General features: G+C 41.9%; 1 protein-coding gene across 4 annotated transcripts in view; it reads left to right on the top strand.

Annotated features, from left to right (window-relative positions):
* Positions 1-24656, top strand: part of PRKAG2 (protein kinase AMP-activated non-catalytic subunit gamma 2) — a 208607-nt gene that overhangs the window by 86506 nt on the left and 97445 nt on the right. The window contains exon 1 of one of the 4 annotated variants that reach the window (XM_069958859.1): positions 1500-2027. The exons of 2 other annotated variants lie outside the window; for them this stretch is intronic. In XM_069958859.1, coding sequence (XP_069814960.1) covers positions 1898-2027 — 130 coding nt within the window. In that variant the 5' untranslated portion in view covers positions 1500-1897. Of the gene's footprint in view, positions 1-1499; positions 2028-13824; positions 14234-24656 lie in introns of those variants that run through there. One more of the 4 variants, XM_069958860.1, reaches the window with a different exon arrangement.

Genomic DNA, 24656 nt, shown 5'->3' with positions numbered 1-24656 from the left:
CTGCTGTGTGTGTCTAGTAGTGCCCCTTCTCAGTACAGTGTGATACTACATGTCCTGTGCTGCTGTGTGTGTCTAGTAGTGCCCCTTCTCAGTACAGTGTGATACTACATGTCCTGTGCTACTGTGTGTTTTTAGTAGTGCCCCTTCTCAGTACCGTGTGATACTACATGTCCTGTACTGCTGTGTGTGTCTAGTAGTGCCCCTTCTCAGTACAGTGTGATACTACATGTCCTGTACTGATGTGTGTGTCTAGTAGTGCCCCTTCTCAGTACAGTGTGATACTACATGTCCTGTACTGCTGTGTGTGTCTAGTAGTGCCCTTCTCAGTACAGTGTGATACTACATGTCCTGTACTGCTGTGTGTGTCTAGTAGTGCCCCTTCTCAGTACAGTGTGATACTACATGTCCTGTACTGCTGTGTGTGTCTAGTAGTGCCCCTTCTCAGTACAGTGTGATACTACATGTCCTGTACTGCTGTGTGTGTCTAGTATCTCCTCTCTACAGTACAGTGTGATACTACATGTCCTGTACTGCTGTGTGTGTCTAGTAGTGCCCCTTCTCAGTACAGTGTGATACTACATGTCCTGTACTGATGTGTGTGTCTAGTAGTGCCCTTCTCAGTACAGTGTGATACTACATGTCCTGTACTGCTGTGTGTGTCTAGTAGTGCCCCTTCTCAGTACAGTGTGATACTACATGTCCTGTACTGCTGTGTGTGTCTAGTAGTGCCCCTTCTCAGTACTGTGTGATACTACATGTCCTGTACTGCTGTGTGTGTCTAGTAGTGCCCCTTCTCAGTACAGTGTGATACTACATGTCCTGTACTGCTGTGTGTCTAGTAGTGCCCCTTCTCAGTACAGTGAGATACTACATGTCCTGTACTGCTGTGTGTGTCTAGTAGTGCCCCTTCTCAGTACCGTGTGATACTACATGTCCTGTACTGCTGTGTGTCTAGTAGTGCCCCTTCTCAGTACCGTGTGATACTACATGTCCTGTACTGCTGTGTGTCTAGTAGTGCCCCTTCTCAGTACAGTGCGATTACATGTCTTGTACTGCTGTTTACCTCTGCCAGGATGAGGACAGTGAGGACTTCCTTTATCCATATTAGTTACCTGCTTTTTTTCTGTAACCTTTCAATAGAGTTTTGGTCTGAAGATCCCATAGTTTCAGCATACAATGGCCATCCTGGAACCAATTCATATTGTAATTGAGGGACCACTGTATATAGGTTTGGGCATAGTCCAGTAACTCTTACTATGTAACAACCCTGGTACCGGCAGTGCTTGCACTTTGGTTTCTAGATGTTGTGGCTGGATCCAGATCACTATGTTTATATTTATTGGGTAAGAGTACACGCCGTACTACGACCTGCTGGACAATGTCAATGTACAATCTTTTTTTTTTTTTTTTTTCTTCAAAAATAAAACATGGATTGTGACATGAGGGCATTGGATGAAATACCAATATAACCTTTAAAACATCAAACACAAGTGGATGGCAGCTCATGAAAGAAGGAACACGTGGGGCGGTGGTATTTTGCCCTAGTATTGTGCGGTACATTTTATTCCTTGCCGGATAGTTCTACAGGACAGGTCATGTATTCAGTATATTAACCCTTCTATGGGGATGCCCATCAGGACTCGCTAAACTCCACTGGAAGGGTAACGGGACTCTCCCGGCTGTGTCTGCTTCTGGTCTGATTCCATTTCACTGGAGACAAACTTGATATTGAATGCTGGTCCTATGAGAAGGAGGCCATTGTCTCATCCCACCAAAGGTCAACAATCAGAAAGCGAAACAGGTTTTACTGTGAGATTTTTATGGTACGCCTCGCGGTCTAGGGGTCTTCCCAAAATGGTCATCCCATTGTTCTGCCAGAAGGCTGTCATGCTATAGAATGTATCCGGCTGGAATGATGGAATGTTACAAGTATCGCTTGTATAGAGACAGGATTCTGGGCTTCAAGCCAGCAATGAGAATCTCTCGCAACAGCCTGGGATCAGCCATGGAAGGGAATGCAGTCAAACGTAGGTAGCATACGCTAAGACTCACATGTAACCATTGTCTGTGTATGAATAGGGCAAAATTATACAATATTATAGAAATGTGCTAAAAATTCATTCTAGGCAAAGTAGTCATGTAGGAGGTCCTAATCAATGACTGACAGCTTTCTAAATGCACACAATACACAGATTGCTGTCAATCACTAGGACCGCCCACTTGACTACTTAGCCCAGAATGAGCAGAGATTTACATGAATAAATTTTGGAACTTTTCCTACAGAGCAATATGTCAATGTCCTCAGCTCCTGCTCTATACAGTGATGTCTGTAGAGTGGACTGACGTGTGCAAAAATCGCTATTTTTACATTGACAACAAAGAAACACATTATTGTAAGAAAATTGTTTGATTTTTGTTTAATAGTAAAAATGCCAATTTATAGGTGTTTTATAACTAAAAAAATAAAAACGCCAATTTTACGATGTGTGAACTGGGCTCTCAAAAAAAAGGGTAGAATTAGCTGCTGTATGTGCTGCAGGAAGTGGTGTATTCTTTCCAGTCTGACACAGCACTCTCTGCTGCCACCTCTGTCCATGTCAGGAACTGTCCAGAGCAGCAGAGGTTTTCTATTAGGATTTGCTTCTGCTCTAGACAGTTGCTGTCACGGACAGAGGTGGCAGCAGAGAGTGCTGTGTCAGACTGGAAAGAATACACCACTTCCTGCAGCACATACTGCAGCTAATAAGTACTGGAAGACTTCACATCTTGAAATAGAAGTAATTTAAAAATCTGAATAACATTGTGGAACCAGTTGATATGAGAAAAAAAGACCCTTTAACTGTATTCTGATTTACAGCACCACTGCCATTGTGTTCAGTCATTTATATCCATATATTGTAATTGAACTAATAGAATAGAATATAAATGTCAGATGAAATATAGAGAGCTGCCAGCACTGAGTTCTACATAGGGGAAGTGTATTCATATCAAAGTTTCCCTGTAAATCGAAAGTTGAAAGAGAACTTTAATTTCACTGACACAAATGACATGCTTTAGTAATAGTTAATGTGAGATTTCTAGAAACCAAAATCACAATTCAAAAATCAGGTTTTTAAACTGGAATTTTTAAAATGGGTATCTACTCAACTTAACTAACTAACTAACATAACTTTTTATATATCTCTATCCATGGCGAGACTAACAATTCTTTCCATACTTGTTATTATCTATTCAGTCTCCTTCCCCCAGTTCTGAGCTGCTGCTTTCTGCTGAAGACATAAAAAAGGCTGTGAGCCTTTCTCTCTGTCTCCCCCTCCTTCCCTCTCCCTACCAAGACGACTGATGTAAACAAGTCCCTGGTAGGCTTTATCTGCAACTTTGTAGCTTCTTTGTAATGCTGGGAGGGTTAGGGCCCTATTACACGGAGCGATAATCAAAAATTATTGCTCTGTGTTGTAGTTTATTCCAGCCTAAAAACCATCAGCCGCCAGGCGTACATTGCTAGGTGTAATAGCGATTCGGCTAGTAAATGTGTAAAAAAAAAATTATAAAGTTTACACATACCTGTCACTTTAGAGACAGGCTCTGAAGTTCCAATGGCGGCTGCGGACAGCTGGCAGAAGCCAGAAAAACTACAGGGATCGTGGACAGATACATATAAATGTTATAATTTTACACCTTTGGGCTGGGTTCACACTATGTATATTTGAGGCTGTATTTGGTCCTCATGTCAGGTCCTCATAGCAACCAAAACCAGGAGTGTATTGAAAACACAGAAAGGCTCTGTTCACACAAGGTTGAAATTGAGTGGATGGCCGCCATTTAATGGCAAATAATGGCCATTATTTACTGTTATATGGCGGCCATCCACTCAATTTCAACATTGTGTGAACAAATCCTTTCTGTGTTTTTAATCCACTCCTGGTTTTGGTTGCTATTCTGACTGAAATATACTGACTGAAATATACGTAGTGTGAAGGCAGCCTTAAAGCAAGGTCTGAACAGACATCGCTAACAATACATATACAGCCCTTGCTGCATGATTATCGAGCCATGCAATAGTGATTGGGCCTAAATCTCAGGTCAAGTTGCCAATGAAGTCACTGTAATTATACCTCCTGTCATTACAAAGCTGCAGATAGGGGCTTGTTTACTTCAGCCGTCTCGGAAGGGAGGGGGAGGGGGAGACAAAGAGAAAAGCTCTTACACAGATTTTTGTGTCTTTACCAGAAAGCAGCAGCACAGAACTGGGGGAAGGCAACTGGATAGATAATAACAAGTATGGAATTAATTGTTAGTCGCACCATGGGCAGCTCAGATATGTAAATATGATCATAGGACTGTAATGATGAAAATATGGGAAATAGAGAGGTGTATGACAACTGTGTTACGACTCAGGTGAGGTTACAAGGGTAGCCTTCTAGCAGACCAAGGGTCAGGGCTTCTCTGTTGTTGTGATAGGTGGGGTCCAAGACCCCACCTATAGGATGTTTATGGAAAGGAATTATATGGGCACTGTCATAAAAAAGTTTGATATGTCGGAGAGACATATCAAAAGTCTGAGTGTTCGGATCAGGATTGATAAGGAGAACGAGCCGAGAGAAGCGCACGCACAGTATGTTCAATTTTGGATCGGTGTCACATGACCTAGATGGACGTCCAATGTAAGTCTAGGATTACCTAGGTGTTACATACACAGAGGGGATCCTGGAATCCTAGCCAACGACCCCCATTCATTGGGGCGCTCACTGTCGACCTGGTGTGAACAGACAATGTTTTTTTTCTCATTGATTTTAATGGCTTCTGTTAATGTTTCTTTAAACAATTGTAGCAGAACTACATTAGCTGAAGAGAACAGCCAGCCATTAGTAAAGGTCATTGGGCTTGTTAGAAGCTGAGAACACTTATTTTCTCCTACAGGTATGTGCTGGCGAGTTAAGTGTAAAATCATTAAAGCTCCTTCTACTCTGAGACCACAAAGCAAGTCAGTTCCCAGACGTGCTCTGGTTCTACCTCCACAGACCATCAATTTTTAATCCTTGGGCTTTGGTTAACGTCCTTTTTCCTCCTGTCATCAGTGGCGGCCTTTGGCACCAAGCACCCCAACATCCAGGGGGGCCCCCACGCCCCACTCTTGTGCTCAAGACCGCTGGACAGGGCCTCTGCCCTGCTCGCTGCTGCCATCTGAACTGTAACTATGAGCACTCGTAATGAGCGCTCCTAGTTACATGCAGCAGCACTGACAGGGCGGAAGACATTTGCTCCCTTCCTGTCAGTCACTCTTGTGGCCGCAGGAAGGGTTTTCCCTGCGGTCACAAGTGGCAGCTTTGTCCTTGTGGTGCCGGCGCTCCAGTGACATACTACTTGTGAGGCACACAGGTGGTCTATATATAACTGGGGGAGCACACAGGGGTCTGTATACTACTGGAGCAGCACACAAGGGGTCTATATAATACTGGTGGGGCACACAGGGGGTCTATATACTACTGGGGGAACCACACAGGGGGTTTATATACTACTGGAGGAGCACACAGGGGTCTATATCCAAGTGGGGGAGCACACAGGAGGTCTATATCCAAGTGGGGGAGCACAAAGGGGGGCTAAATAGCCCTGAGGGAGCACACAGGGGGCCTATATACTAGTGGGGGAACACACATGGGGTATATACAACTGGGGGCAGCACACAGGGGGTCTATATACAACTGGGGCAGCACACAGGATACTTCTATACTATACTTCTGGGGGAGCACACGGGGGGGCTATATATAACTGGGGGAACACACAGGGGTCTATATACTACTGGGGGAAGCAAACAAGGGGTATACACTACTGGGGGCAGGACACAAGGGGTTTATACTATTGGGGGCAGCACACAAGGAGTATATATTACTGGCGGTAGCGCACAAGGGGTATATACTACTGGGGGCAACACACAGCGGTCTATTGTTTTGGAACGCGTGTCGAGGGGAGGGCCGCAGACACAACTTCACTTGGGGCCCCAGAAATGCCAAGACTGCCCCTGCCTGTCATTATGGGTATGCGTCGATGCAATGTGCTCAGTAGGCGAGAACAGGAGAGTCAATGCATCGCTCTTTCAATGTGTCACTGGGAACGCTCAGATTTACCAGCTGTCAGAAATGACTCACTACATGTAGGATCAGTCATCCATTTATTGGCTTATGTAACTGTACATGAGAGAGTTCCCATTATATCACAGTAAAGAATTTCGCTCAGAAAGAAAAGGAATCATGGAAATAATTAAATATTTTATATTTAAAATAAATTGAATCATTTTACCAAAAGTTTTTTTCATCTCACCTGCTTATCTGTCCCTATAGGGCACTGAGGATGAAGGTAAGTTGTTTTTTTTTGTTTTTTTACCTTCAACCTCGTTGCAGTTTCTGTGCTATTAGAAGTTTATTCCCTTTGCTAATTTGGTGTTTTGGTGCACTAGGGGCGGGACTACTACCCCCAGCCCACCAATCCAGCCTGCCCCCCCAAGGGGCCTGCTCTGCCGATATACTCTAGAAGGGTGGGGGCGGATTGGTGCACGGGGGGTAGTTACGCCCCTTGGGCACCAAAACATCTATTAAGCATAGGGAATAAACTCCTAATAAAAACTTACCTTCATCCTCAGTGTCCTATAGGGACCTATCAGCAGGTTAGATTTTTTTAACCTGCTGATCTTATCTAATTTGAAAGGGAAACTGTCACCCAGGATGTTTGTGTATTGCTGGCCACATGTGCATATAGCATAAAGTGCAATGAGCGCAAAAGTACTTCCATTGGTGCTTAATTTAGAGGAAAATAATCTTTTATTACTGGCCCTCCCTGTCCACTTTCACAGCCCTCTCCCTTCGTGATGGACAGCTAGAGGTTTCCATGCTATTAAGCTCACCCACCATGCGTGTGCCGAAATTTGCTGAAAGCCTTAGCTGTCCATTAAGAAGAAAAAGGGTCTGGAAGATGCTGAGGGCACAGCCATGTCTGTATGACATTTCGGGCTAGTAATAAAAGATCATTTTTTCACTATAGTACCAATGGAGGTACCATTGTGCTCATTGCACCTTATGCTATATACACATGTGGCCAGTTACATCTGCACATCCTGAGTGACTGTTTCCCTTTAAATATTTATTAAAGGAAAATTCCAGGGGGAAAAAAAATATAAAATAGTCTGTGTTATAAAGTACGCTTTATAAACAAAAACATTAGGACACCTAAATATTACACCTACAGGAGCCTTTAGGACATCCCATTCTAAATAGGAGTTCTCTTCACTTGGACTAAGGGGCCTAGGCCAAATACTGAAAAAAACAGCCTTGTAGCATTATTCCTCCTCTACCAAACTTTACATTTTGCACAATACAGTAACGTTCTTCTGGCACTCGCAAAACCGTGATTGTGAAAGATCTATGATTTATAGTACGTCCTATTATAATACCGTGCTGAAATTCAGGGAGATCTTTAGGACGACCTATTCTTTCAAAAATGTTTGTAAGGGCAAACTGCATTGAAAGGTGTGTGGTTTTATACACCTGTAGCAATAGGACTGAAGGAACCACCCCTATATAAAGGAGAACTCCAGGCAAATGTAAAAAAGCAGTGCAGACAGGGGGTGGTGGGAACATAATATTAAAGTTATACTTACCCATCCCGGTGCACCCACAGCCGCAGCACCACTGCTCACTGTCATCCTCTCATCTTCTGTATCCCCCAGGTTCCTGTTTCGTCTTGGCACGGCTGGAACTACCCGCTCGGCCAGTCAGTGACTGCAGAGGTGTCTGGCCGGGTGGTGACGGAACAGGACCAGGAGATACAGGAGACTGGCAGGTGACTGTGAGCAGTGGCGCTGGGCTGCAGGGGCACTGGGACAGGTAAGTATAACTTCTTATTATGTTCTCACCAACTCCCTTCCTGTTTGTTTGTTTTAATTTTCCCAGAGTTCTCCTTTAATGATTAAGAAGTGGGAACCAATATATTTGTCCAAATATATGGCATCTATAGTGTATCCATATACATAGTGGTTAAGGAGCCTCTGCATAACCTATGTAAAAGCAAAGTGACCACCATCCCTGTGCTTAGGCTTTAGTCTAATGGGGTGGTTGCCTTGCTAGGGTGACCAGTATATTTTGGTAGGAAATGTAGGAAAGGAAATAACTCTTCCCTTTAACTGATGAAAACTCTGTTTAAGGGTACGTTCACACTTACTGTATCCGCAGAAGATTTCATTTAAATAACTGAACACAGCATCAAATCTGCTGTAGATCTGCTGTGGATCCTGTAGGTGTGAACGCACCCTACAAGCTATGTAAGTACAGCTAGTGCTGCCTCCCTATCCCTGTCTGTAAATGATGTAGGCACAGATAGTGCTGTTTCCAGTTTTCCTCGGTTAATCATACAGGTACAGGTAGTGCTTCCCCCTTATTTCTTTCTGTAAAATAGACACAACTAGTACTGTTACCCTGATAGGGACAGACAGGGCTACAACATCTCAAAAGTTTTATTTGTAGCAGGCACCCTTTAGCATTTTGTATTTTGGAGATCCGCTACTAACATTCAAGATAGATAGATAGATAGATAGATAGATAGATGCAGTAGATAGATATAGCAAGATACATATCATATATAGTGGTCCCTCAACATACAATATTATTGGTTCTTGGTGGACCATTGTATGTTCAGACCATAGCTCCATGTGAAACTGGTAATTGGCTCTGAAGCCCCCGAGAGTTCAAACATCCTGGTCAGCAAGGCAGAGACTGGCTGGCTGCAGGAGGTCTGCAGACCTGTAGTGCTGCTGGGATAAAACTTGTGCTCCAATGCCCTGTGAGAGGCCATTGTACAGTACCTTGAATACATCACATGTTGAGGCCATCAGGGATCACTGTATATAACCCCTGATATACAGTGACCCCCGAAGGCCTCAACCTGCATAGGAAACCCTGTACAAAAATAAAAATAAAAAAAGGAATTGGCCCCTAGAGGTGCTTTGGGCCCTGGCACTTGCCCTAGTAAGCCTGGTGCTGACGCCAGCCCTGGGAACAGATAGAACTTACGTAGTTTGAACATAGCCTGATTCCTCCTTAAAAGTAATGAAAAGAATATATCAGAAAGTAAATGTATTTGGATAGAGCTAGAGTTTGTAAATGTTATTAGACTTTTTGCCCTGTGTAAATGCAGCACAGTAGGATGACAGGTCGGTCTCCTGTTATAGGAGTGATCAGAGCAAACACCGACACATTAACATGAGGGCAAGTCCCTAGATTACTGAAAAATAACATGAAATTGAAGTATAACATTAATATGTGTGTCTGTAAAGACATTTAGTTACAGGCGGATATCATTATATAATGGTGCCCACCCGTCAATCGACGATTTGTATTCATTTAATGACATTATTACGCTTCTGCCAGCGTGTGACACAGCCAACTGGTTCAGTGGGGCACTGGAAGGAATATTAATCCTATTCTATTTATACTGCAGTCCCAGATTGCTCAGGTCATGTTACCCAGGTATCAGAACGCACCGGCTGCAGCCAATTTCTCATCTGACTAAAGGTTCCATCTGGTGACGCATTACTCCCAGGGCTCGGATTATAGATCTCATGTCATCTATTACAAGGTAGTTTTTATAGCACATCTCATGTCTTACCCACGGGAGCTTTAACTTCTCAATGTAGCTGGATGATCTGACAGCCGGGAAACTTTTACAATGAATACATTGCACAAATGCTTTCCATTGCTGACACACTCGGCAGTCGTAGCTTGTCTTACTGTACATGTATCATCCATATTACATCATATATAATTCAATGCCTGTCCTATTAGATCAGAATTATTCTTTGTCTGTTGTTTAAATAATATACATTGACATCTAGAAGGAGATCTATCAAGGGGTGTAAAGTAGAACTGGCTCAGTTGCCCCTAGCAACCAATCAGATTCCATTTTTCATTCTTCACAGATTCCTTGGAAAATGAAAGGTGGAATCTGATTGGTTGCTAGGGGCAACCGAGCCAGTTTCATTTTATACCAGTTTGACAAATCCCCCCCAATGTCTAGATATAGATAAGGGGGGAGATTTATCAAACATGGTGTAAAGTAGACCTGGCTCAGTTGCCTCTAGCAACCAATCAGATTCCACCTCTCATTTTCCAAAGAATCTGTGACTAATGAAAGGTGGAATCTGATTGGTTGCTAGGGGCAACTGAGCCAGGTCTACGGTACACCATGTTTGATAAATCTCCCCCTTAGGTATAAGAGAAGACATGAGTTTATTGAAAGCCAAAGAGGAAACCAAAAGCAAAATAATTTTTATGTAAAAATGGAAATCTCCATGAGAAACTATGAAGTTCCTGTACTGTAGTGTTCCTGTACTTCTGTATCACAGATGATAGGGTATAGCAGCAGAGAAGTTTGTTTGATGTGACTTCTATGGCTCCTAAGTTTTTATAGACTGAAGCTACGTTATATATTTAGGTATGGAGGGATGTAGTTGGATTAGTCAAATTGCATTTGGGCCGGGTGCCCCGCAGCTGTGGTTCACAGGGAATAAAGCACTCTCTAAGAGCTGCACGATGTGATCATCGCACCACAGAAGTCAATCGAAAATTTCAACCACAATAGTATATGGTAATTGACGTCTATAAAGAGAAATGCTGTTTTGCCCGAATCGCATGACTCAATTGTTGAATCAAGTCAAGTCAAGTTATGCAACAAGTCTGCATCACAGAAGTAGTAATGTGCCTGGGTGACCATGTGTGTGTGCTGCCTTTTTCGGCAACCTTTTTCAGGTCGACAACCAGCTAATACGAGCACCAATGGACTGTGAACAGTTTGATCAGTGCTCATTAAAACGTCCACTTAGCCAATTGTTGGGAGTCAATGGCCACATCGAGCCATGCAGCATAAATGTGGGTCCCACCTCTCAGATTTGCATCCCTTTTCCGATCTAGGGCTTCCTGGCCCCCCCTGATCTGTTTGCAGCTTTTAGAGGTGGTCGGGGAGACAAAAATAGCAGATGCCACTGAGTTATGCAATTTTGTCATTCTTGTTGACTTTAATGGGGGTTGCGCAAATGGCATAGTCCCGTGAGCTGCGCTACATGCATAAATCCCGGAGTTACATAACAGACTCGCAGACTGTTTAACCTACATCTAGGGGACACTTAAGGCATATCCTGGGATACTTAATGACATTGGTTGTATGTTTTGGGGTCGTTGCTGCAGAATAAAAAATTTGGAGCCAATCAGATACTTCCCTGTTGGAAGACGTCTTACTTTGCGTCATTTTTTCCACAATTGCCTACAACTTTTGCACAGTACTGTATATGCTCCATACATAAGCATAACTAATAGAGTATATGTCCAAGAAGCCATTATAGGGCCCAGCTGCCAGGGAGAGTGTTAGAGATAGGAAAAAATTAAGGTGAGAAAATTAAGGGTTTGTCTGTCAGGTGCTACCCACCTACCCAACCCAATCCCCCATTATTGCTGGTCTGATGCTCTGATCTTTTGACAACCCCACTGCACTCATCCAATCACAGGCCACAGTGGTGATCTGCCTCCGCTACTGATTGAGCATTTCCTACCATTTCCTGTATGACAGGAAAGTACAAGAAGCGGAGGAACATTAGAACAGCAGTGGTAGGGAGTTGGGCAGGTACGTAATGTAATATACCATATTTTCCGGCGTATAAAACAACTTTTTAACCCAAAAAAATCTTCTCAGAAGTTGTGGGTCATCTTATATGGTCGCCATATACGGTGGTCTGCATCTCCACCGTATGCGGCGACCACTATAAAAAAAATAAAAAAACAATTCCACCTCACCTATCAACCATTGATGGCAGCTGCGCATCTTCCTTCATGTTTCCAGTGCAGCTAGTGTGATGCAGAGACACTGTCTGCGCCGGAGGTCCCCGAAGCTCTCATGGCAGCCAAGCATCTCATCGGAGAAGCTCAGAGACACTCGTCTGCCAGGAGAGCTGCGGGAGAATGGCAGAGGTGCCGGAAGTCCCCGAAGCCTCTATCAATCTCCCTAAGATATCCCAGAAGCCAAGCGTCACCGAGCTTCTCCAATGAGACGCTCAGCTGCCGGGAGAGCTTTGGGGATCACACTGCATGCGCCGGGAACAGGTGAGTTGATTGTTGTTGTATTATGGGTTTTTTTTCAGTTCATTCCTACCTGACCACAACAAGGCTCCAACTAGTAAACTCTGCGGCGGTCAGGCAGGGGTTAACATTTTCCGGCATATAAGACGAACCCCAGAAAATCTTCTTAAAAGTCAGGGGTCGTCTGATACACCAGAAAATACGGTGTATATATATATATATATATATATATATATATACAGTGTATATATATATATATATATATATATCACCCATTTTTATCAAAGGAAGTGATCTGTAGGCCATGTTTTTTTGGGGAAAAAATAACATTGATGGATTCTTAGGATATCCCACTGACCACGAGAATTAAGGGCCTTCCAATAATACATTGATGGACTGTTCTAAGGGAAACCTGGGTAATCCATGATTAGAAAAGCTACAAACAGCGCCACTCTTGTCCTCAGTTTGTATTTGGTATAGCAGCTCAGCTCCTTTGAATTCATAGTGCTGTAGAAGAAAGCAACTATGTTTTTCTAATCCTTGAAATCCCTTTATAATAGATTGACTTTTAGCATTTGATTACCAGTGGCTGAAGAATTTGGATGCAGGGAGTTCAGGAACACATGGATAAATCCTATGGCCTATGGCTGTTTCCATGTTTTCCCAGGACTCCCTAGGGCTGCATCCAACAGATGCAGAGCGTTCAGGTTCGGATGTTCAAGATTTGCTTATCCCTAAGTCATTACATATTCTAATTCTACAATTTAAATTGCATTATTTAGATAAGTATTTTTCCTTACATATATTACTGTGTTCACACATAGTACTTCTGTCAGTCTTTGGTCAGTCTTTTTCAACCAAAACCAGGAGTGGGTTGAAAACACAGAAACTGGGCATGTCTTTTTATTATAATTTTGCCCAGTCAGTTCCACTCCTGATTTTAATTGAAAAAAGACTGACGGAAACACTATATGTGAACATAACCCTAAGGATGTAAAATAGCATGACCCCTGTCATGTACTAAGCATAGTTTTTCAGGCAGCAGTAATGCTGAAGTTCAGGTAAGGTTACCTCTTGGTTTAGCAGAGATTTGACGGTGTCCCAGAATATCCTTTGCCATGCTTGACCTATAGCTTAGCAGTGGGAATAAGGGTTATATGTGGCCTCTTCATATGGTTGTTCTAAGGTCACATAACACAGCTCTACCACCTCGCACGGTTACTGTTTGCCGTCTCTAAACGTATGAATGAATCGCACCTTGAGCACACAAGTACCTGCGAAAAAGAGGAAGGAAAAACATACACTGAGAAGCAGTGCACACCCAGTGCCCCGTGGGTTAACAGTAGTGTGAATATCTGGCTGCACAAGTGGCGTTCTTCTTCGCTCAGCCTCGGGCCATTCACTTTGGGAGGGAGAGCATTTTCTATTTCGAATGATCATGCTGTTGTGACATGTGGGTCCGCCAGTGACTGGAGAGCACTTGACATGAACCCGTCGCTAGCATATGCTTTCCTGCTTCAGCGAAGGGCCCAGAGCACGAGTCAAAATAGCTGCGTGATGTCACATTATAATGAGAATGTGCTCCGGCCAATTGGTGCCAAGAATTGTCTGGACAAGGGTGGATTCCTTTTACAGTCTTTTTAAAGAGACATTATTCACAACCGCACATGACAATCCCCTGCCTGGCTTTTCCTGATGTGGAATTTTATAAAAGGAGCCTTATCAGTCACCGCTGACCTTCCCCAAGCAGGAAGATCTTGTATGGTATCTGCAGCCTGTTTCTCCACTTAAGGAGAAGAATTCAGTGTGTGAGTTGCAGATCTATAGCAGAGCTGGCAATGCAGCTTGGCTGGGAGATTCTCCTCTACACTTCCTAAACTCAATCAACAAGTGGATTTCTCCAGGATCTCTAGTCTCATTTTTTACTTATTGCGGACGTTTTTTTTATTTTACGCTGCATTGAATTTTTGCCTCTTTGTTTGTTGTGGATATGATCTGGTGAAGCGGAATTACTTACTGCCCCCTGATGAAGCGTTTTGGCAGTCTCAGAGGTAGCAAGAAACGTAAGGATCAGGGACAGGGCACTGAGAGACGTCAATCAGAACCTCAGGGACTCCTAGGTATGATGCCTGCACCTTGTTGTGTTAAGGTTTTGCATATACAATTTTGTTTTGCATCCCCTAATAGAACTTACATAGCCATTTCTCCCTATGTCTGCTCTACAAGTAAAACTATTTTCAATACAATGCACATCTACAGACTGCAATAATCTCAAATTAATTTAATTTAGTTTTTAATTTTTCACTTAAAATTACCATTTTATTGCTCTTTGTTATGAGCTTGTTCAGTATGCTGATTTTTTTATGTTTTATCATTTCCCCCTTTTTTTATTTTTGAAAACTTTAATAAATATTGAATATGAAAAAAATTACCATTTTATAATAATAATTATTATTAGTATTATTATACCCCAGCTTCATATAATCCATGGTGATAATTTACCAAAAAAGAAAGGATAACCGCTATGAAAGTGATAGATTAATATGTAAAATAATTCTGCTGTGTATATATATATATATATATATATATATATATATATATATTGAATATATAATCACTTTTAATATATTCTCACAAGATTGGATTTCCTACTATATCTAAGTATCTATCTATCTATCTATCTATCTATACATACTGTATGTTTACTTTATTGTCAAAAAATACTGCATGATTGACAAAGTAGATAGATAAGTAGACAGAAGGATAGATAGACCAATCATTCATTTATTCATTCATTTTTGATTGACTCATTGATTATAGTGTTCAGTTATGATATTCAGTGATGTAGCTGTTATGCGGTATAGTTTGGAGTTGGAGCATCCAACGAATTAAAGGCGCTATCCCACTTTTAAACGTTATTCCCTATCCACAAGATAGCAGATAACTAGTTGATCTGAAGGTGTCTGACCACTGGATCCCCCACTAATCACAGGTATGGAGGACAGTTGTCCCCTAAGTGAATGCAGCCACAATGCACAGGCTCGGCCACCACTCCATTTACTCTGTATGAGACTTGTAAACATAGCCATGTAGTGCTCTTGGGGATCGCCTGTGTTGTTATACATGATAATTGATTAGAAGCTGTGTCGGGTTTACAGGACTCCCCTACCAAAGTACAAGAGGACTGTCCATTGGGTACAAGCTCTGATGTACTGATATGTATAATCCTGGCACTCACCAAGAATAATTGCTATTTATTCAGCAAAGCATGTCATCAACAGCAAAAGTTCCAACAGTGAAGTTGATGAAGGCTACTTGGCCAAAACGCGTGCTTGTTTGCTGTTTCCTGATGACAGTTATTTTACTTGGTGAGTGCCGAGATTCTTTACTACATGTCTCTGGATCTTCCTGCTACAAACACAGCGGAGGGCCATATTTCCATTATGCCGATGTACTGATAGGCCCCAATGATTTGGAGTCAACCATTGTCACTACGATTTATTCCTTATGGGCCACTTTAATTTCTCTATGAAAGGAGACAGATTTTTTTTTACTCTGAGGATAATAATACTCTTACTCTGAGGGTAATAATACTCTTACTCTGAGGATAATAATACTCTAGGTAGGTGACAGGAGCTCCGTGATGTAAAGAGGCAAAGTGCTAGAGCTGCTCTGACAAATAGGTTTTTAAGGTATCGGTGGAAGATTAAACTCTTCAGAGTATCAGCATCTCTAGTACATTGTGGATAGTAGTTCTCAGTGTATATATTGTACAGGTCAATGTCTGTATAGGTTTCCTTGATTATCCAAGGTTCTCATTAAAGGTACTGGCATTCTATAAAATATCCTAGGTGACTGACCCTGACAGAGATAAACTAGACTTCCTTTACTCTGCAGGCACCCATTGACATAAGCTTCATGGTTCCATAGGGGTATATACAGGACCAGCCAGCCTCAAAGCCACATGTGACAGATCCTAGACTACTGCCCTCAGCTGTCTTGACTACTCCACCTGTGAGAATTTTTTGTGAGTTTTCCAGTTTTTCATTTTTCTTTCTGTATTATAAAACAATCCTAAAATTTTGCAGTTTTCAGTATTGCCACTAAGCCATAGAATAAGATGGCGTGTTTTGTGAAGACATAAAAACATCTGAACCGCGCGCCATTTGATTACTAGTGGCTGGTAAGACTGGTAAGGAAGGAATATAAGTGGTAAAAGAACTGTCAATCATCACTAGCCTAAACCTTCTGCAGCCCTGAACAAAGCAGGAGAAAGAGACGGGTGTGGTGGAATCCAATTAACACTGCAAAGAGTGAAATACAGTGCAAGATACATAAAAATACATAAATGTACAAGTCAACAGTGAATCCTTTATGGACAGAGGCTGGTGCTGTAGCTTGTGTGGGAATGGATGTTACACTATTTATATTATACTGTTAGTCGGTCTGCTGTGTGGAATTCGCAACAACTCCGACATGTGTGGACCCGGACTAATTCATCAGTTTGGTAGTAGTTACAATTTAAAGGGTTTGTTCACCTTTTTTTTTTTTTTTTTTTTTCAAATCAACTGGTGCAAGAAAATGCCAGAGATTTGTAATTTACTTCTACTAAAAAATCTTGAGTCTTCCAAAACTTATCAGCTGCTGCAGGAATGTCATACAGAAAGTGGTGTATTCTTTCCAGTCTGACACAGCGCTCTGTGCTGCCACCTCTGTCCATTACAGGAACTGTCCAGAGCAGCAGCGAATCCCCAAAGAAAACCTCTCCTGCTCTCTAGACTGGAAAGAATACACCACTTCCTGCAGGACATACAGCAGTTGATAAGTGCTGGAAGACTTGAGATTTTTTTAATAGAAGTAAATTACAAATCTCTGGCACTTTCTGGCACCAGTTAATTAAAAAGAACAAACCCTTTAATTGTAATATTATGGGACTACGTCAAACCAAACCAAACCTCTCATACACATTGTTCTTGACAAAAAAGGGATATATAGAATCCCGAAGAACAATATGTGTTTATAGCAAATATTAAGAGCTATAATATAGCAGTGGTGGCCTTTCATAAATATCCCGCCCCCTACCTGCCCAAGGAATGTAATTTAGCCATCAAAGGCCACACTGGTTTATACGCAATGCTTTGATCTTGACTTTTTCTAATGGCTATTCTTATTCTAACCTTCCAAGGTATAATCTTTTTAGGAGATTGTATTTTATATGAAATGTACAACAAAGGCCAGGCACACACACAAGAGGGGAATTGCAGTAGAAAGCACATATGACTACAGGTCCTACTACACAAGACCCATGTGAAAGGCTCAGTGAACGGCCAACAAACAGGCCAATTCATCAGCTGATCACATGTTTAAGGCTATGTTCCCACTATGCATAACCAACGGCTGTTGTTTGAAATGAAAAATTGCCTTGAAGTGTATGGACAACAGCTGGAAATAAATTACATTATTTTGATGACCGTTGTTCAATACATTGTGTGAAACAACGTCCGTTGTTTGCATTGACTTCAATAGAAATCCATGCATTATAAAAAGAGTGGCCATTGTTTTAATTGAAAACAATGGCCAACCTTTTAAGAAAAAGTACAGTGTGTGAACATAGCTCAAGGGTCTATTCACACAGCCAGGTTTTTAATCGCAATTACTGAAGCCAAAGCCAGGAAGAGATTATAAATTGAGGACAGGACATAAAGGAAAGACTGAGAATTCAGTTTTTTTCAGAACCATTCCTGACTTTGTTTTTATTTATTTATGGTGCGTTCACACCTACAGGATCTGCAGCAGATTTCATTTAAATAACTGAACACAGCATCAGATCTGCTGCAGATCCTGTAGGTGTGAACACACCCTTATGCAATAAAAAACCTGAATGTGTGAACACAGCATCAAGCAAGTTTAAAAACCATTGATCCCGAGATGGTAGAGATGAGCAAACCTCAAGCACGATCAGGTTCATCCGAACCTAATTGCTCTGCATTTGATACCGGTGGCTGAAGAAGTTGGATGCAGCCATAGGTTAAGTTCACACAATGTATTTTTATGACAAGAGCGGCCGTTGTTTGCAATAAAAACGTCAATTCTTATCATAGAGAAATGTGTTGCATTGAGGTCAATGAAAACAACAGCTGTTGTTCACACAGTGTATGGAAAACATGGATGTTCACACACAGAAGAGACAATAGCTGTTGTTTGGCGCTCAAAAACAATGGCCATAGTAGTGAGTGTGAAACAACAGCCATTGTTGCACTAAAAATCGCATTGATTTCAATGTCAGTTATTTCCATGGCTGTACCAAACAACAGCCGTTGTTCAAACAACGTGGCCATGGAAATAACTGACATTGAAATCAATGCAATTTTTAGTGCAACTGTTGTTTCACACTCACTACTATGGCCGTTGTTTTTGAGCGCCAAACAACAGCTATTGTCTCTTCTGTGTGTGAACATCCATGTTTTCCAAGACTCCTTAGGGCTGCATTCAACCACTGGTAATGAAATGAAGAGCGTTCAGGTTCGGACGAACCCGAACGTGCCGAAGTTCACTAATCTCTACCAGCTGGACATCGCCCCATGTAATAGGAGCTGTGCGACCAACAATGAAGGATGTAACAGGCCACACAAAGTTATAATTTGTGTGGCTCTACCTATACAGTAATTGAGCCATGTAGTAGGCTCCTTAAACGAGCGCTGATCTTGGTCTGCTTGTGTAATACTACCACATGTGTACCGTAAAAGTATGGGAGGTGCACATAAAACTGGCTTTAAATGTTTAAAAAATATTTACTTATTTATGGATGTTTAGAGAACCATGGCCCAAGGTCCAGAACCATAGCATGCAGCACCTTGTATAGATACACGAGTGCTGCCATATAGTGCAATGTTTCCTATTGTCCACAATAAACAATACTTGCAAGGAAGGAATTGTTCAAAGCAGGGAACCTTTTTAATGATTTAAAGGGCTATTTATTTTAGACATTTCTTCATATGACCTGTTAGGACATTTTGAGCTGACAAATGGGGCCCCTACTAAGAATGGTGCTAAACTAGTCAGATCTACGAACCACATGTAGCTCAGTTTACCAGATTACAGGTCCATGTTGACACCTCTGGAGTCTGAACAATGAGCTTCAGGTTATGAGGGTGTTCAGGATTACCTTGTCTCCAAAGGGACCCATAATATATTTCAAAATTTATATATATATATATATATATATATATATATATATATATATATTCCCTTTAATTTACTTCTCAGTTCTTACATGCAGCGGCTTGGGCTACAGGAAATGTCATTAATGCAATGCTATATACAGCAATAAAAGTGCTTAGTAGTGGTAGTGCGTAATATAGATTTATTAGGGTTCAAAGAACGCCATCTTTGAAGCTACCTTAAGTTATAGACTAGCTATCTATTTCCTAATATAGTGCCATAGTTATATAGATTTGTATTTTACTTTTATTTAAAAATCTCAAGTCTTCTAGTCTTATCAGCTGCTGTATGTCCTGCAGGAAGTGGTGTATTTTCTTCATTCTGACACAGTGCTCTCTGCTGCCACCCTTGTCTGAGACAGGAACTGTCCAGAGAAGGAGAGGTTTTCTGGTTCAACGTTTTTATTAGGTTTTTTTAAGAACATATTACAAAAGAGAAAGTCCATAAGCATTGACTTAAGTGCCAACAGTAAAGTTAACATATTAAGTACAATAAGCTAACATATGGGTTAACAAAGAATATAGAAACAACAGTAATAACATTCGGTATATTATGTGGCTATAAAATTATGGTAATATACATTCAGCATGGTAGAATTACATTAGGTGCAGCACCTCCTGAGCAAATTAGTGTAAAGTATACTGGTTTATCAGTAAAGATAATATACAACAAGTAAAAGAAAGCAAAATAATATATTATAATATAATATAAATTTCCTCAAAGCCCATATGTGAACTGCTCATTGTATGTGTGTACAGAATGATGATTCCATCCATAGACTCCATTTGCATAATGGGAATTTGCTACTGCACTGGACAGTTCCTCTCTCAGACAGAGGTGGCAGCAGAGAGCACTGTGTTAAATTAGAAAGAATCCACCACTTCCTGCAGTAGCTGATAAGTACTGGAAGACAGGAGATTTTCAAATAGAAGTAATTTACAAGTCTATGTAACTTTGTGAAACCAGTTGATTTTAAAGAAAAAAAATCCTGGAGTACCCCTTTAAGCCTAGGTAATGCAGTAATAAAGACCCCAAGGTTACCCTACCCATGTACTGTGTTATGCGCTGGTATTTTCCTGTATTCTGCAGTTGCTGTTTGGAGTGACAGGCCACTATGCAATCAGCTTTAATAATTTATGCCCATTGTATGGTGGCTGTATAGCATGACACCTGTTTAGTCAATGGATGAAAGGCAAGGCATTGTTTAGGTCCACAACGGCATTTATGACTGCTACGTGCGCTTCAAGGAATTACGCCAAAGGAAGCCGTTTCAGATTGCGTAATATGACTTTCGGTGGAATGATGCTCAACGTGTCTTGAGGGATTTACAGACTTTAATAAAATATTTTCTATAGATCAGCAGTAGCATCTTATAAGCCAATGTATTCCTGTGCTGTGGCCATTGGTAGTAGTGTTTTACATGATGGGGGGTATATATATAAAGGAGAGAGAATATTTGCTGTTTTATTCCTATACAGCTATCAGTTCATAGTAGAAGAACATGAAGTCATTACCTAGAGCATCCACTAGGGGGCTCCTATTTTTTCCCAAACTTCAATAGAAAAATGAGAACTTAAATCTGACTGGTTGCAAAGGGCAACACAATTTACTTAACTTTTTTTTTCACATTCCCTTATTGTATTCCCAATGAACCTGCAGTTAGGCATTACTGTGCTGACAGACTGGCCTGATCCCGGCTGAGGAGCTGTGTGTATACCTAGGCCAGCAAACTCCAGGCTTAGTTTGTATTGACCAATAGTCACTATGGTGACACTTAGCACAACCACATACTAAAATTAGACCACAAGAAATCAGAGAGAGCGCATCTTGTAGGAGTTGTCCCCAGTTGTAAGGTCAGCTTCTCATTACTTACAATAGATAGGAAATGTTTAGGTAGCAAGGGCGGAATTAAAGGGGTTCTCCAGCATTATGTACATAAAGGTTACTCAAGTGTAAACATCACATGACAAAAAACAATACTCAGCTTTTAGATCTCATGTGTTATTAGCCAGTCTCAACTACACAACCGGAAGATGCACTCACTGAGTTTGGCTACATTCATAAGATGGATGGATACTGGCAGCTGGGGCAGGCCGCAGGAGCTGCTCCCAGTGGTGGGGTGAAGCAGCGGTGGCCCAGGGAAAGCACCAGCAGGGGGCTGCAGGATCAGTGGTGGGGAGGGCAGCCAGCATCGGTGCAAGGGCGGAGGCAAAACGGAGAAGGGTGCAGAGAGCTGGGGCAGGCTGGAGGAGCTGGGACTCCCCTCATTACGATGGCAGTCCCCACTCCTGTAACCTTGGTGTTCCCAAACACCTCAGTAACTGTCAGCTGAACAAAATTTCAGCTGCCCGTTATCTCCCCTGATTTTGTTTAGGTACAGAACAATCTTTGAGTTCCGAACAAAACTTCAAGGGGGAATTTTGTTTGAATACCGAAAGTGTTTGAACACCGAGGTATTACTGTATTCATATGAGGACTCATTTTCCTGTCTGTAGATATTACAATATAGTAATAATATATTGTATATTGTTCTGGGATCTTATTATCTGAGGGCCGTATTGGACGTGACGATTATCGTTTGAACGATAATCACTTTATGTAATAGCAGGCAACGGTTAAACGGCCAACGAGAAATCATAAATCATTTAATAGAATTTACATTGTTTATCATTCACAATTCGTTCGAACATCGTTCGGTGTAATAACACGTAAGTAACGATCATCATACTGTGTAATAGCAGTCGTTTGAGGTCGTTTATCGGTAATCCCCGAAAAATCGTCCCATGTAATACCACCCTTAGTCTAGAGTAGGGTCCAGTAGGATCCATCTACTATTATTGTTAGCTTTTTTTGCGCTACATTTTTGCGCCCAAAGGTCTTGAGGATCCTCATAGATAGACTATAATATCATCGGGAAGCATGGGCCATCACGGGTAAACATCATCAGACAGCATGGGCCATCACGGGTAAACATCATCAGACAGCATGGGCCATCACGGGTAAACATCATCAGACAGCATGGGCCATCACGGGTAAACATCATTAGACAGCATGGGCCATCACGTGTAAACATCATCAGACAGCATGGGCCATCACGTGTAAACATCATCAGACAGCATAGGCCATCATGAGTAAACATCATCAGACAGCATGGGCCATCACGGGTAAACATCATCAGACAGCATGGGCCATTACGGGTAAACATCATCAGACAGCATGGGCCATCACGGGTAAACATCATCAGACAGCATGGGCCATCATGGGTAAACATCATCAGACAGCATGGGCCATCACGGGTAAACATCATCAGACAGCATGGGCCATCATGTGTAAACATCATCAGACAGCATGGGCCATCACGGCCTCACGGGTAAACATCATCAGACAGCATGGGCCATCACGGGTAAACATCATCAGACAGCATGGGCCATCACGGCCTCACGGGTAAACATCATCAGACAGCATGGGTCATCACGGGTAAACATCATCAGACAGCATGGGCCATCATGGGTAAACATAATCAGACAGCATGGGCCATCACGGGTTATTATAAGAATCATTAGCTTCAATCTAATAATATAATTGAAGAAAAAATAACAAAGACAGAATGGTCAGTAGATCTCAGCAATGATGTAATCACTTTTCCTTCCTGTGCAGGACATATCAGTATCTAGGGAGAGGCACTTCTTCCACACAGAGCTGGAATTGGAGAGCAGATAATCGGAGACGGATTACAGCTTATATAATTACATTGGACCTCTCTCCGTCCACGGACCCAGAGCAGTGATTAAATGGAAGGCATCTGCTGGGAGAATTGCTTATTTTAACACCTGAGTCTTGTGTGCTAGTTTTAATAGTAATCTAATATCACAGGACCTGCTATGAATTACAGTCAACCAGTGATATATTGCTTCTGCATTAAATCTCGTTAAACGTTTTAAGCAGCGATAATTACATGTTCGTGTTTTGCACAGTACAGCAAACTTAATGGGCGACACCAATAAATATAAGATTCTGGGTGAATGTACCCCGTTATATAGTGCCCTGGTCCTGTATGTAAACAATTTGGCCACAACCAAGTGGTGGGGCACTTTTGCAATATGGAAATACAGAGGACATTATTACCTTATGGGGATACTATTACAGTATAGGGGGCACAGGAGGCATAATTATTGTATGGGGGTACAAGGGTGTAATACTACATGATGGAACAGGAGCCACTGGGGTCATTATTACTGTATGGAAGTGCAGGGGGTATTATTACTGTATAGAGGCACAAGGAACACTATTACTGTATGGAGGTGCAGGGGGTATTATTACTGTATAGAGGCACAAGGAACACTATTACTGTATGGAGGTGCAGGGGGTATTATTACTGTATGAGGGCACGGGGACACTATTACTGTATGGAGGTGCAGGGGGTATTATTACTGTATGAGGGCACAGGGACACTATTACTGTATGAGGGCACGGGGACACTATTACTGTATGGAGGTGCAGGGGGCATTATTACTGTATGAGGCCACAGGGAACATTATTGTATGGAGGCACATGGGACATTATTACTGTATGAGGGCAAAGGGGACACTCTTACTGTATAAAGCTGCAGGGGACATTATTACTGTATGGAGGCACAGGAAGCATTATTACTGTATGAGGGCACAGGGACACTATTACTGTATGGAGGTGAGGGGGCATTATTACTGTATGAGGCCACAGGGAACATTATTGTATGGAGGCACATGGGACATTATTACTGTATGAGGGCAAAGGGGACACTCTTACTGTATAAAGCTGCAGGGGACATTATTACTGTATGGAGGCACAGGAAGCATTATTACTGTATGGAGGCACAGGAAGCATTATTACTGTATGAGGGCACAGGGGACATTTTTACTGTATGGAGGCTCAGGGGACTCTATTACTGTATGGCAGAGCAGAGGACATTATTATTGTATTGTGTCACAGGGGTCATTATTACTGTATGGCGGTGCAGGGGTCATTATTACTGTATGGCGGTGCAGGGGTTATTATTACTGTAACTAATGAACAATAACTTCAGATTGTTTGTGTGAGGGCAATTTACCCCTGTACTAGACCAATAAGAAAATCTAGACCAGCCCTTCTATTAAGGGAAGTAATACCACATGGGCTACAGAAGGGGACATTATTACCATTTTTGACATTATGGATGGGGAGCATTTATAGAGATGGGTAGGTGGTTCTAGAAATGGGAGTGAGTGCCTAAAGTGAATTATAGATATGGCATTGGGGGGCAAGTTATGTGAATAGCTCGGGGCCCATGATACAGTTAATCCACCA

Source organism: Dendropsophus ebraccatus, chromosome 2, assembly GCF_027789765.1.
Source record: "Dendropsophus ebraccatus isolate aDenEbr1 chromosome 2, aDenEbr1.pat, whole genome shotgun sequence".
In the NCBI taxonomy this organism is placed as follows: Eukaryota; Metazoa; Chordata; class Amphibia; order Anura; family Hylidae; genus Dendropsophus; species Dendropsophus ebraccatus.
Note: the sequence above shows the minus strand (reverse complement) of the source record. Positions and strands in the feature narration are given on the sequence as shown.